The sequence below is a fragment of the Pseudorca crassidens genome, chromosome 10 (assembly GCF_039906515.1).
Source record: "Pseudorca crassidens isolate mPseCra1 chromosome 10, mPseCra1.hap1, whole genome shotgun sequence".
Classification (NCBI taxonomy): Eukaryota; Metazoa; Chordata; class Mammalia; order Artiodactyla; family Delphinidae; genus Pseudorca; species Pseudorca crassidens.
This window is the reverse complement of record NC_090305.1, coordinates 7,935,284-7,951,103: the sequence shown is the minus strand read 5'-3', so window position 1 is coordinate 7,951,103 and position 15,820 is coordinate 7,935,284. Positions and strand designations below refer to the sequence as shown.

Here is a 15,820-nt window from a genome sequence, read left to right as displayed (position 1 = left end):
CTTCCCAACTCTGGAGGCCTCTCCAAGAAGGTACATGAGGGCAAAATGCAAAATCATGAGTAATCATCCCGTTTGCTTGCAGTTCTGGGAGCACGGCATATCCAAAGTTCCAGGGTAAACATTAAAACAACAGTCTATGAGCAAAATAGCAGAATAGGAGTTTTCTACTGTTTTCCCCCAAAGGACACCAATTTTGAAAATCACCTACTGACAGTGGCCTTTGTGGAAGTCTGAGAGTCCAGTGGGGAAGATGTAGCACATTGTCTGAGGAAGAAAAACATGCAAGATTGGCTGCATGGAAGAGGGTAACAAGGACACTTTCGCTTGAGCCACATCACCACTTGCTCAAAGGCAGCACAGCTCAGGGCCAAGAGAGACCCTCTTAGCTCATGATTTCTCCACTGGGGAAGGTGAGAGGGTTTGAGGGAGCGCTCGTTTTCCCCAGCTGTGAGGGACCCTGCCAAAGAAGACCGTTTCTTGCTTGCCCCATCCAGAATACTGAGGGACACTACATGGCTCGGGGGTGGGGAGTGGCTGGGAGAACAGAATCCAGGGTTCTCACGGAGCATCAAACGGATGCAGATCCTACTGTTTCAGGGACTCCATTAGGAAGCCTACTCATGAGCTGCTGGGGAGGCCTCAGCTACGGATGCCCCCGCAACTGGACCATGGACAGCGCAACCAATCCATGTGCCTCACCCATACACACCCCAATGCACACACACACTTTGCACACACACACCCCAATGACTGTGAGTGTTTGTAGACAGCCAGCCCTATTCAGCAGGATGGGGATTAAGCACACATGCTTGAGCATCCACCACTGCCCTAGGGAAAGCAGCAGGAGGCTGGGAGCACCTGGCCTGGCCATGCAGATTCCAGAGAAAGCGAGATCTGCAGAGGTACCCCGGAGAAAGCAAAGTGTGGAGCAGGCAGAGCCATAGGAAAGGTCTGAGAAAGCTTCAGAATCCGTAGTAGACAAAAGGTATTTCTCTCCTGAAGCCAGTCAGCAAAGACTAAAGGAGGTGACTGCTTCTTCAAATATGAAGACAGCAACGCAAAGCTTCAAGGAACGTGAGAACTCAAGGAAACGTGACACCTCCCCCAAACCACAATAATTATATAGTCATGGACCACCACAGAAAATGGAGCTCTGCAATTTGCCTAGTAAAGACTGCAAAATAGTTGCTTTCAGGAAGCTCAGTTGGCTACAAGAACACACACAGACAATTCAATAAAATCAGGTAAACAATAAGCAAACAAGATGAAAAGTTTAGGGGCTTCCCTGGTGGCACAGTGGTTGAGAGTCCACCTGCCGATGCAGGGGACACGGGTTCGTGCCCCGGTCCGGGAAGATCCCACATGCCGCGGAGCGGCTGGGCCCGTGAGCCATGGCCGCTGAGCCTGCACGTCGGGAGCCTGTGCTCCGCAACAGGAGAGGCCACAACAGTGAGAGGCCCACATACCGAAAAAAAAAAAAAAAAATGAAAAGTGTAATAGAGAAATAGAAATAATAGAAAAAGAACCAAACAGAAACTCTGGAGCAAAAGAATACAAAAGTGAAATGAAAAATGCAATAATAGAGAATATGAGCAGCAGACCTGATCCAGAAGAAGAATCTGTGTCAAAGGCAGATCATTTATCCAAATTATCCAGTCAGAGGAGAACAAAGGAAAAAGAATAAAAGAGAGTAAGAAAGCCTATATGGACTATGTGATAGCACTAATATAAACAAACTATACCATTAATAGAAACAATTCACAGAAACACAACAAACAATCCTAAAATTTCTATGGAACAACAAAAGACCTCGAATAGCCAAAGCAATCTTGAGAGAGAAGAACAAAGCTGGAGGCATCATGTTTCCTGATGTCAAACTATGTTACAAAGATGTAATAAAACAGTAGGGTACTGGCATAAAAAAGAGACCGGGAAATCAATGGAATAGAATAGACAGCCAAGAAATAAACCCAGGCATATACAATCAAATTAATTGACAACAAAGAAGCCAAGAGTATACGATGGAAAAAAAAAAGTCTCTTCAACAGATGGTGTTAGGAAAACATGACAGGCACGTGTAAAAGAATGAAACTGGACCACGATCTCACACCACACACAAAAGTTAACTCAAAATCGATTAAAGACTTATATGTAAGACTTGAAATCGTAAAATTCCTAGAAGAAAATACAGGCTGTAAGCTCCTTGACATCCATCTTGATGATCATTTTTTGGATTTGACACCAAAAGCAAAGGCAACAAAAATGAAAATAAACAAGTGGGACTACATCAAACTAAAAAGCTTCTGTATAGAAAAGAAAACCATCAACAAAATGAAAAATCAAACTACAAAAGGGAAGAAAATATTTTCAAATCGTACATCTGACAAGGGGTTACTATCCAAAATATATAAAGAGCTCATATAATTCAATAGCCAAAAAACCAAATAATCGATTAAAATGAGAGCAGAGAATCTGAACAGACATTTTTCCAAAGACATACAGACAGCTAACAGGTGCACCGATGACTGGAGCAAACCAAAACCACAACGAGATAAACTCACACCTATTAGAATTCCTATTATCAAAAAGACAAGAGATAACAAGTGTTGGTGAAAATGTGGAGAAAAGAGAACCCTTGTGCACTGTTAGTTGGAATGTAAATTGGTGCAGCTACTCTGGAAAACAGTATGGAGGTTCTTCCAAAAATTAAAAATGAAACTACCATATAATCTAGCAATTCCACTTCTTTGTATTTAACAGAAGAAAATGAAAACACCAACTTGAAAATATATATGTACCCACCATGTTCACTGCAGTATTATTTATAGTAGCCAAGACATGGAAGCAATATGTGTCCAATGATGGATAAAAAAAATGTGGTATATATATACAACAGGATAATATTCAGTCATAAAAAAGAATAAAATCTTGCCATTTGTGTCAACATGGATGGACCTTGAGGGCAAAATGCTAAGTGAAATAAATCAGACAGAAAGACAAATACTGTATGACCTCACTTATATGTGGAATCGAAAAGGAAAACAAAATACAAAACCAAACTCATAGGTACAGAGAACAGACTGGTGGTTGCCAGAGGTGGGTGAAGGGGTGCAAATGGGTGAAGGGGGTGAAAAGGTACAAACCTCCAATTACAAAATAAGTCCTAGGGCTGTAATGTACAGACAGGATGGCGACTGTAGTTAATACTTTATTGTGTATTTGAAAGTTTCTGAGACAGTGGATCTTAAAAGCTATCATCTCAAGAAAAAAAAAATGTAACTACCTGTGGGGATAGATGTTACTCGACTTATTGTTGTAATCATTTTACAATATGTACAAATATCAAATCATTGTTATACACCTGAAATTAATATGCTACCTGAAATTAATATGCTACATGTCAATGATATCCCAATTTTAAAAAAAGGAAACAATCTACACATTATTGGAGTCCCAGAAGGATAAAAGAGGGAAAGGGGGCAGAAAGCTATTTTAAAAAATAATGGCCGATGGGGGAGAATGGATGCATGTATACGTATGGCTGAGTGGCTTTGCTGTGCACCTGAAATTATCACAACACTGTTAATCGGCTATACCCCAATATAAAATTTAAAAATTAAAAAAAATAGGGACTTCCCTCATGGCGCAGTGGTTAAGAAACTGCCTGCCAATGCAGGGGGACATGGGTTCGAGCCCTGGTCCGGGAAGATCCCACATGCCGTGGAGCAACTAAGCCCGTGAGCCACAACTACTGAGCCTGCGCTGTACAGCCCGTGAGCCACAAATACTGAGCCTGCGCTCTAGAGCCCACGAGCCACAGCTACTGAGTGAGCCCTTGTGCCTAGAGCCCATGCTCCACAACAAGAGAAGCCACCGCAATGAGAAGCCCGCGCACAGCAACGAAGAGTAGCCCCCGCTCGCCGCAGCTAGAGAAAGCCCACACACAGCAGTGAAGACCCATCGCAGCCAAAAATTAATCAATTAGTTATTTTTTTAATAATAATAATGGCTGAAAACTTCCAAAATCTGGGGAGAAATTTGGACATCCAAGTTCATGAAGCTCTCAAACCCCCAAAAGATTCACCCACAAAGATCTTTTGCAAGACACATTATAACGAAACTGTGTAAAATCAAACACACAGAGAGAATTTTAAAAGGAGCAAAAGAAAAAAATTTTCTCACATACAAGGGGACACCCATAACGCTATTAGCAGATTTCTCTGCAGAAACCTTACAGGCAAAAAAAGAGTGGGATAATGTATACATGTAAAGTGCTGAAAGAAAAAACTGCCAACCAACAATACTTTACCTAGAAAAGCTGTCCTTCATAAATGAAGGAAAGATTAAAACTTTCCCAGAAAAATAAAAGCTTAGGGAGTCATCACCACTAGATCTGCCTTACAAATAGTGTGGAAAGCAGTTTATCAAAAGAAATGAAAAAACACTAATTAGTAATATGAAAATATATTAAAAAATATAAAACACACTGGTAAAGTATATATTCAAATTTGGAATACTGTAATATTGTAATACAGTGGTGTGTTAATGAACTCTAGAATAAAGGTCAAAGGGTGAAAATATTTAAAATAATTATAGCTATAATTTCTAATAGATACACAATATAAAAAGAGATAAATTATAACATCTAAAACATAAAATGTGGGTGGGGAGAGAAAAACGGTAGAGTTTTGTATGCAATAGAAGTTATCAGCTTAAACTGTATCTCGAAAATGTTTTATGAGCCTCATGGTAAACACAAAGCAGAAATCTATAGTAGATACATAAAAAATAAAGAAAAGGGAATCAAGGCATACCACTATAGAAAATCATCAACCACAAAAGAAAACAGCAAGAGAGGAAGAAATTAAAAGAAACAACAAAACAGCCAGAAAACAATTAATACAAAGGCATTAGTAAGTCCTTACAAATCAATGATTACTTTAAATGTAAATGGAGAGTGGAAGCTAACGCAACATTATAAAGCAACCATACTCCAATAAAAATTCATTTAAAAAAAGAAAAGAAATGTAAATGGATTAAATTCTCCAATCAAATGGCACAGAGTGGCTATATGGATAAACTATGACCCAACTATATGCTGCCTACTGGAGACTCAACTCAGCTTTAAGGATGCACACAGGCTCATAGTGAAAGAATGGAAAAAGATATTCCATGCAAGTGGAAATCAAAAGAAAGCAGGAATAGCTATGCTTATATCATTCAAAACAGACTTTAAAGTCAAAAAATTTAACAAGAGACAAAGAAGTTCATTACATAATGATAAAGGGGTCACCCCATCAAGAGAACGTAACAACTGTAAATATAGGCACCCAATGTCACAGCACCTAAGCATTTTAAGCAAACGCTAACAGATCTAAAGGGAGAAAGCAACAACACTATAATAGTAGGCGACTGCCTTCTGTGGGGTGGGAGAGGAGGCATGCCGGTTGATGGGACTTGTGTCCCAGGCTATATGCTTCTTGACACAGACGTTCTTGTTCCTGAGTGAAAACCTCTGCTCCTCCCCTTGACCTTCAGGCACATTTGGAGCTGGTTAAGCAGATGGCACTGCCCTCTCCAAGGCCTGGCAACTGTCACTCTGTATAGTGATTGTATCTGCCTCAATTTGAATAACAGCCCAGTCTGCCAAAATCAGATTAATTTTGCTTTATTCTGCAGAAAGAAGTTCAGAATTCTCTCACCTCTGTCTTCCAAGTTTTGCAGTTTATGTTTGAAGCCAGTACTTTTCACCAATGACTCTTGGGTCACAGTCTTTAAAAAAAAAAAAAAAAAAGGCCACAAATACATGTATTCATGTCGAAATAAGAAACACATGGTGCTACATTATCCCTTAAGAAGGAATAAGCTAGTACATTAAGCAAATATAATATTAATTCTGGAAAACCCGATGAATAACCAACAATTAAATAGTACAATACCTCAGATACATTTTCTTCAACATCTGAGTGCTCCAAGGAAGAGAGATCGCTCGGTGCGGGGGGACTTTGAAGTTCTGAGCATTAGAGAGAATGAATAGTTTTAAGGGAATAAACACACTGAGAGGCAATAACATTTCACTATCAATCTATAAATTAAATTTCAACATCCACTGCCCTACCTCCCGCAAAAGGACACAGTTCTAAAAAAAAAAAAAAAAACCCAAACCAAAAACCACTTTGTATCTTGCAGGGCATGCCTGGGTATTAGGGGTTACAGGTCTGTAGATAAAATGAATAGCCAGTTACCTACTAGGTCAGCACCTTTAGTACCTGCCCATCTGGCCCCAAACACACAGCAAGGACTCTGCCACCTCAACGTGGTCCTTCTCTTTCCTCTCTTAGATGCACTCCCTTACTCCTCTTCCTCTCTGTTATATTTCCCTCTCTCCTGCTATATTTCCCTCTCTCCTGTTTTCCTTTCCCCACTTCTTTTCTTCCAGTGGCAGCCAAATTAAGAGGCTGGCAGTCACGTGCTTGCTAATGCCATCATGTGCCTGCCAACGTGCAATGCTCTAAAATGATAGGTGAAGAAAACAAAATCCCTACTCTTACCAACTTAAAAAAGATGTGAATTGTTTTCATAAAATACAGCGGGGGCTGAGATAAACCTTACAGGTCAAGGGTTGGCACACTCTGGCCCCTCAGGCCATATCCAGTCTGCCACCTGGTTTTATAAATAAAGTTTTATGGAAACACAGCCATGCCCATTGGTTTACATCTTGTCTGTGGCTCATTTGGAGGTACAAATGCAGAGCTTAATAGATGCAACAGAAACTCTAGGGGCCAAAAAGCAAAAAGCAATTACTCTGGTGCTCTACAGAAAAAGTTTACCAACCCCTGCAATAAATCATTTGAGCTTCTTGTTATTTTTAAAGTGGAAGAATACCAGCAATTCTTATGCACAAGCTGATCTCAAATGTTAAAACAGAATTAAAACAATGTCCTCTGTCTTTTGTTAATGAGGGCATAGAAGAGAAGATCAATCATACTTTTACACTTTCTTCAACAGATATTAAAATACATTTTTCTTTTTCAAACTACCTTTCCCAAAATATAATTTTTTCTACGTAGATTGACAGAAAATCACATACCTATCTTCTGGGCAGAATCTTCAGGAGTTAAAAAGGCAGAACTACTCTGAAATTCCGTTCCAGAAATTTTTGGAGGTGTGACATTATTTTGCCTAGAGGTATCTTTCCGTAATGGTGTTAGAATTTTAGCCTGAAATATAGTATTTTTTATAAAGTGTTAACTTGTTTTGAGTGGTTGTGAATGTTATCGAAACATTCCAAGACATTTCCAACATCCTTTTTAAATGATTAGGTATTGGATATGCTCCATTTGAAAAAACCAGTAAGACCATAAGATCGCAGGGTTGGAAGCACATTAGGTCAGGCATCAACTGATGACTGCAAGTCAAAGTTCTCAAAGTGTGCTCCCAAACCACAGGCTCGGCAACACCTGAGAACTTGACAGAAGAGCAAATTCTCAAGCCCCAGTGACAACGTACTCAATCAAAAACTCTGGGGACAGGACCCAGCAATCTGCATTTCCGCAAGCCGTCCCGGTCATTCTGAACACTAAAGTCTGAGAACCACTGCTCTAATTCAGGAGTCAGCAAACTACAGCTCACTGTAAATAAAGTTCTTGTAAATATAAGTTTTACTGGAACACAACACATCCCCTCATCTGAGTATCGTCCATGGCTGCCTTCATGCTACAATGGCAGAGTTGAACGGCTGCCGCAGGAACCACATGCCCGAAAAGACTGAAATATTTAGTATCTGGCCCTTCACAGAAAACGTTTGCCAAGCCCTGCTTCTAAGTTATTCTCTTAAACTCCAGCACAGAGGAGTGAGTTCTAGATACCAATGTCTGTATAAAGTCAGCAATGCCCTCACTGAAAATCAGCACAGACTTCTTGTCAGTTGCACACCTTAAATTGATGGATTCTCAAAGCTTTCCTGTTTCTTCTTTGGTACCTATTTTTCTAAAAAGCTGTATATCGCTAAAAACTGTTCTTTTGGCCTATTTCTAACTGATAACTCCTTGTCTGAGGTTGAACTATTCAACAAATATTCAGATAGTTGCTCTGGCTCACAGGTTTGAGCTATAAACTCTCTCGGTCACCTCAGAACATGAGTGTCCCTTAGCCTCACAGAAGGCAGCACCCCGCGCCCCCAGGCTGATGGCAGAAGGCAGGTCGGGCAGGGAGGGCAGATGACGAGCTACTGTTAGGGCACTAACAACATTCTATTTCTGTACACGCAAGCAGGGCGCTGCTCATGCCCTGAGAATCCCAGCAGCTGCCCTTCGAAAACTCTTAAAGACTTCGCACTATATTCTGCAGTTTGTGTGTGTGTGTGTGTAGATACATATATATATTATATATGTACATATATGTATTATATATGTAATACATATATTAGATATGTATTATATGAATGTAATATGTACATATATTTTTAAATATAAGTATATATAGTTTGTACATATAAAGTATATGTGCAATTATATATAATACATATCATATATACATGATTATATATGTTACATATTTTATATAAAATATCATATATATAGTGTATATATATACACACACTATACTATATATACTACCTATCTATCTAATTTCATTTGACAAAGAACAAAAGCCAACTGCTTAGAGAGGTAATTCAGCTAAAAGCATGATAAATTAAGCTCTGAATTGGCCCGGAGGACACTCGTGTCCATGTTCTTAACTACTTTGACATAAAACAAGGATAAGTGAGAGGAATTAAGAAACTTTCAAGGCTTATTCAATATTTGAAACGGCTGAAGGCATTTCAACTGCTTGCAAAATAAAGACTTAAATGTTTAAATCATTAAAATCTTTGGGAGTAACATGTCAACAAACTGAGAACTAACGGAAGAATTAAACCAGGAAGTTTATTTTAAAATATAAATTCAAAAAAGCATACATTTGCAGGAAGTCAGGAGAGCCCAGATTTCAAGCTTAGTTCATAATAAACATCTTGCAACAAATTTGCAACCGATGAAAAAAGATCCTAAATTTTTACCCAAGATTCATTTAAAATGTTTAGAAGTCCTTGAAGTTTCTGTTAAAAGTGGTTCACATACTAGTAAACCACTGGTTTATTCTTCTCATATTTCAGAAAGGAGTTTTTTGAGAAATAAAGGTGGTTGAAAGAGATCAGCTTGTTTCAAGCTTACACCATGAGGGCCCACGGCAGCCCAGACAAAATTTACTTACTTCATCTTTCTCAAGGTCACTGCCACTACTGAGGGGGAAAAGTGGCAAGGCTAGAATGGAAGGGAATAAGAGTACAGTGGGTAAGTTTGCTTATAAGAAATACCCAAATACACACTAGAAGCAATTCCCATCTCCCACAGCTTGCTGAAATGTCTAGCTCTTATGATCTAATTACTCACCTTTGTTCCTCACTACCCAGCATGAATTCTCTGCTCCAGATCCTGTTCTGAATGCTGTTCTCACGTCTTTCTAGTTTTACCTAATTAGAATGCTTCCCCTTCTCCACACCTCTTCAAATCCTATTCTTCTCCCAAGGATTAGCTGAGGTCCCACCCAGCTCTTCCTTGAAGCTTTTCCTGATGATTTCAGCTTACGCCAGATTCCTCTTATCTGAACTCCTTACTCCATTTATCCACTGCTCAAATTTAACAATTATTGGTCAATTCCATATTCTTTCATACCGTTTTACATATGTACATTTTCCCTTTCCCATCTACAAGGGAAGGAGGACCACATGATCACATCTCTTTGGCACCCACTGCTCCCATCACGTATTGAAAAATTAATATCTGATAATTTATTTGAAAAGTGACTGGAAAGAAAACACACACCAAACTTACTTTTTTTTTTTTTTTTTTTTTGTGGTACGCGGGCCTCCCACTGCCGTGGCCTCTTCTGTTGCGGACCACAGGCTCTGGACGCGCAGGCTCAGCGGCCATGGCTCACGGGCCCAGCCGCTCCGCGGCATGTGGGATCCTCCCTCCTGGGCAGGGGCACGAACCCGTGTTCCCCGCATCGGCAGGCGGACTCCCAACCACTGCGCCACCAGGGAAGCCCCAAACTTACTTTTTATGTTACTTCTGGTTCTTATCTTTTTTCTATTAGTATATGACTTTAGGGATTTCCTTTTTTGGTTACTGGTCCAAGACAGTTCACTGGCACTAGTACTTGAGTCTTCATTACTCTCCGAGAAGAGGTGTTTCCTATAATTAGACTTTTACAAACACAGTGATAAATGAGAACTATTAAAAGGACGTTAATACCATTTATGTGCAATTAAACATATGACTATGAAGTTAGACAAAAGAGAAATAACTCCTTCTTCTAGAAGACTGGGCTTTCTTCCATAATGAAAGGGCACAGAAGTAAGGAGAAGGGAGAAAAAGAGGATGATTATTTCATTAGTTCTCCACCAAGCGGCTGTAGTAAAAGAGACACAATCCTCTTTAATCAAATACTTGTAGCTGTAGAGATGGTAGATGACTTTCCAAAAGCTGATGCACCTGATTACTGGGCCAACACTAACTTCAAAACACTAACCCATAGGACTGAGAACCACCGCTAAGAGAAAGTCAGAAGGAGCTTTAATCTGTTTGTTTGAAGCCCATGATCTCTTATTTTAGAAAAAAAAATTTCATTTACTGTCTATACATTTTTTTTTAACGTACTGACAATAGACTTAAACTCTGCTTCCCAAAGCAAGAACAACAATGGAGGGATGGAAACGGGCACACACAGGAACAAAACCACGTCCTGACTCAGAGCAAAAAATTTCTTTTCAATTCATTAACACTTCTGATTCTATTCAGAGTAAATCTCAGCTGCTAGTAGGTCTTTAATATTTCTCTTCTACTTCATAATCTTTTTTTTTTTTTTAACAAAGCAAGAACAGACTTTTGGCTCAAGGCCTAATACAAGGAAAAGTACAATTCAATATGACTTTGTTATTCTCCGTCATATTTATTTGGGGGCTTACCAACTATTTGTTGCAACTAATGCTGACCTTCCATTTCAAAGTGAAATGCTTTATGCATATGGGTGATTCACTTTGGTGTACAACAGAAACTAACACAGTATTATGAAGCAATTATACTCCAATAAAGATCTATTAAAAAATAAAAATAGAAGTGAGGAAAGAAAAATAAATAAATAAATAAATAAAACAAGCTTAAGATAAATTTAACTCAGAAACAAAGAGCAGAGTAATGGTAAAGTTTGAAGATGGTATGCAAATAACTAAAACATGGGAAGGACTGCCCCAAAACAGTGAAAGTGATTCCATTACCGACATCCTTGTTTCTTGCTTTCTGTCACCCTCCAAAGCAGACTCTTCCCTAAAAGCAAAATACATTGAATTAATGGAACTGTTTCACCAACATCTTCTCCTTTCCCAACTTCACAGCACTTTTTCTTTCCCTTTACACGTCCTTTGATTGTGAGCCCACCTCATGGGAAGTACCCCATTCTGAGACAAACTTTCTACCTTGCAATCCATTTCCATACACCTTCTGCCTGCCAACAACTGGCTATTTAACACAAAACAAAACTTTATTGAGCCCTTCTCTGTCAGGCATCCAAAGAAGAGGCTGGCAGGGTAACGTCAGCAAGTAAGCAGTGAGTGTGACTGATACAGAGCCGTGTTTCCCGCCTGGCTCTGCCTTAGAATCAGCTGGGTGCTAAAAAGGCAAGCTTTTCTTGATGATTAGTGATGTTGAGCATCTTTTCATATACTTATTGGCCATTTGTATATCTTCTTTGGAGAAATGTCTATTCAAGTCCTTTCCCCATTTTTTTTAATCAGGTGTTTTTTTTGTTTTTTTTTTTGCTACTGAATTGTAGGAGTTCCTTATATATTATACTTCAGATATTTACCCCTTATCAAATACAGTTTGCTATTGTCATAAAACCAAAAGACAAGTCTTTCTATTTGCTACCATATAGAAAGAAACTTGATTTTTTTACGTTAATCTTACATCCTTTGATTTTGTTAAAGGGGAGTTGTTTAATGGGGACCAAGTTTCAGAAAGATGAAGATGAAAAAGCTCAGGAGACGGCTGGTGGTGATGGCTGTACGACAACGTGAAGGTACTTAATGCCACTGAACGGTACACTTGAAAACGGTTAAGATGGTAAATTTTACATTATGCCTATTTTATCACAATTTTTAAAAAGTTATGCTAACACATATATATGGAATTTAAGAAAAAAAAATGTCATGAAGAACCTAGGGGTAAGACAGGAATAAAGACACAGACCTACTAGATAACGGACTTGAGGATATGGGGAGGGGGAAGGGTAAGCTGTGACAAAGCGAGAGAGAGGCATGGACATATATACACTACCAAACGTAAGGTAGATAGCTAGTGGGAAGCAGCCGCATGGCACAGGGAGATCAGCTCGGTGCTTTGTGACCGCCTGGAGGGGTGGGATAGGGAGGGTGGGAGGGAGGGAGACACAAGAGGGAAGAGATATGGGAACATATGTATATGTATAACTGATTCACTTTGTTATAAAGCAGAAACCAACATGCCATTGTAAAGCAATTATACTCCAACAAAGATGTAAAAAAATAAAATAAAATAAAATGCCTATTAAAAAAAAGTTAGTCTTACACTGTTAGTTTGTGTGTGTTTAGTCTTGATAGGGATACAGTAGGAAAATCAAATAGCTAGTTAAAAATCCCACTAGGGGATTATAGACAGACAGGGAACTTCAGGGAGCTTTGGGAGACCATTGTAAGTTAATGGTCACTCAAGAAAGCAATCGGAAAACCATGAAACAAAGCAGGCAGAAACAACAGAACTAACAACAAAAATATACATCAGGTCAATGATGTCTGCATCCTGCTGGCTGAGGTAAGTTAATGATCCCTAGGACATGCTCCTCTGCACATGCTAAAAACAAAAATATAAGGGAAAGGTGACATTCCAAAGTAGAAGACCCTCATTACACTGAAACCTGAGATGACTTACCATATTTTAGCATACATTATCATCCTTCTGCTGATTTGAATAGCGCCATGACCGTCCTGGTTTGACCACTAGGGACAAGAAAACTCCCCTGTCCGACATGGAGGAGGAGGTGATGAGGGAAGCTTGATGTCTACTCAAGAATGAGGAAGAAAGTGGATTTCTCCCCTCTCCCCACTTTTCCTTTGTTTATAAAAATGTAACCCATTAAGTGCTAGGGGCAGAGGCCTCTCGCACCTCTTGTACCCCTCACAAGCCTCCTATACTAATAAACTCTTTCTTTACCTGTCACTCTACCTCTTGCTGAATTCTTTCTGTGCTGAGACAGAAGAACCTATGCTCTACTGAGTCCCGAAATGCGTTCTGCGGTTTCAGTCTGAATTTATAAGCAGCTACAGGTGCTGTTTTATTCCAACATGGAACAGCTAAAAAGCTCTGAGCAGTACCCAAGATTTCTTTGCAATACTGGCATCTGAACATCCCTTTTAACTGAAGTACTCATTTGCAGAACAAAAAAACAGAGACCCGGAGATGAACAGATTACTCCAGTCAGGAATCTTTAACTCAGAGTCTGTGGTGTTACTGTTAGATGCTCTAGGGGAACTATGTACCCTCCATAAGTCCAAGACCTACCTTTCTGCTCTATGTGGAAATATTCCGTAGGACCAAGCATGCAGCCCCTTCCCAAAGCCGAATCTGGACCTCTAGGAGCAAGAGCAACAATGTTCCATGCCTCTCAGAATGAGAAAAAGGATTCTCAGATTCAAGTGGGGCTGAAGAATTCTCTCACTGCTGAATGGAGGATCAGACAGGCACAGAGAGTGGCAGCAGGTTACTGGGAAGGCACAGCCCCGGCAGGGTTGCCTTACAGCAGCACACTTCCAAACCATGCTGGAAGCCCCTGCCAGCGCCCCACTCCTTCTGAGGCAGATGTGAGAGGAAGAGGTGAAGTCGGAAGAAACCTGGATTGCTCCAAGGATCTTAAAGAATGAGACACTGGGGCTTCCCTGGTGGCGCAGTTGTTGAGAGTCCGCCTGCCGATGCAGGGGACACGGGTTCGTGCCCCAGTCTGGGAGGATCCCACATGCCGCGGAGCGGCTGGGCCCATAAGCCATGGCCGCTGAGCCTGTGTGTCCGGAGCCTGTGCTCCGCAACGGGAGAGGCCACAACAGCGAGAGGCCTGAGTACTGCAAAAAAAAAAAAAAAAAAAAAAAAAAGCCTGGACAAGAAAGTGTGATGGGAAGGAAGTGTAGGGGTAGGGCAGGTTTCTACCCTCTTCTAGTTGAAAGAGATCCTTGAACAATGAATGGCTAGCTATAGCGATGGTATAAAAACACTACTTTTTCTTTCCTGGCTCATGGCCTGACAGAAATGTAGGCTCTATTCCTGGCTTAGAACTCTCTCTTCTTTTTTTTTTTTTTAGAAGGACATCAGCTCAGCATTTATTTATTTATTTATTTCTGGCTCTGTTGGGTCTTCGTTTCTGTGCTAGGGCTTTCTCTAGTTTTGGCAAGCGGTTGCCACTCTTCATCGCGGTGCACGGGCCTCTCACTGTCGCGGCCTCTCTTGTTGCGGAGCACAGGCTCCAGACGCACAGGCTCAGTAGTTGTGGCTCACAGGCCCAGTCACTCTGCATCATGTGGGATCCCCCCAGACCAGGGCTCGAACCCGTGTCCCCCGCACCGGCAGGCAGACCCTGAACCACTGCGCCACCAGGGAAGCCCCAAAACTCTCATTTTTTTAAGGTCAAGAAAGAACAAATTTCACAGTATGACAGAGTGCTTTAAACTAACATCGTAAAAGGAGAAACAGCACTGTTCATATATAAATTGTAAACCCTTAAAGCCCAAAACCAATATAGGTTGACACAGAAAAACAATAGGAGAAATATCTAGTAACTCACAGAAGAAGAATGGTATTGGGGAGGTGGAGCCACAATAACATATAAAAATTAATGAAGTAAATAAAGGAAATTATAACACACTGAGGACCCTCTGGGGGATTGTGTGGTTCTGTCAGAGGAATGAAGAAATAGCCCACATCAGTATTGGATCTGTTCATTCATTCATCAGTCCATCCATCAATGAAATTGTATTACTGAACCTCCTGACAAAAATGTCTAGCAACTAGAACCCTCAAAGATTGGGACTTTGCTGCAGTCCAGTGGTTAAGACTCTGCACTTCCAACGCAGGGGGGTGTGGGTTCGATCCCTCGTTGGGAAACTAAGATCCCACATGCTGCATGGCACAGCCAAAAAGAAAAATAAATCAAATACAACCCTCAGAGACTGCTGGGAGGAATGTAAAATGCTGCAAAGACTTTGGAAAACATTTTGGCACTTTTTTAAAAAGTTAAACATATACCAATCATGATCCAGCTATCCCATTCCTATATATTTACCCAAGAGAAAAGAAAACACATCTCCATACAAAGACTTACACATGAATCCTCAGGGCTTTACTTGTAACAACAAAAACCTGGAAACTCAAATGTCCATCAGCAGGAGAATGGATAAACAAAATGTGGTATATCCATTCAACGGATCCACTATTCTCCATACTACTCAATAACATAAAAGAATGAACTGTTGATACAAGATGAATCTCAAAATAATTACACTGAATGAAAGAAGCTAGAAAAAAAGTACTTATTGTTTGGTTCCATTTAAATAGATTTTTAAAACTACAAACTCATCTATAGCGACAGAAAGCAGACCAGTGATTGCTAAGGGTCGGGGTGGGAATGCAGAAAGACAGGAGGGAGGGGTTTCAAAGGGGCAGGAAGAAACTCTCGGAGATGACGGATACGGTCCTTATCT

General features: G+C 40.3%; 1 protein-coding gene across 1 annotated transcript in view; it reads right to left on the bottom strand.

Moving 5' to 3' along the window:
• Window positions 1-15,820, bottom strand: part of SYCP2L (synaptonemal complex protein 2 like) — a 91,899-nt gene that overhangs the window by 21,802 nt on the left and 54,277 nt on the right. Inside the window, exons 20-25 of the mRNA XM_067751990.1 lie at window positions 11,318-11,366; window positions 10,099-10,246; window positions 9,253-9,302; window positions 7,091-7,220; window positions 5,940-6,013; window positions 5,703-5,772 (exon numbers count right to left, since the gene is read on the bottom strand). Of these exons, the coding sequence (XP_067608091.1) occupies window positions 5,703-5,772; window positions 5,940-6,013; window positions 7,091-7,220; window positions 9,253-9,302; window positions 10,099-10,246; window positions 11,318-11,366 (521 nt within the window). The remainder of the gene's footprint in view (window positions 1-5,702; window positions 5,773-5,939; window positions 6,014-7,090; window positions 7,221-9,252; window positions 9,303-10,098; window positions 10,247-11,317; window positions 11,367-15,820) is intronic.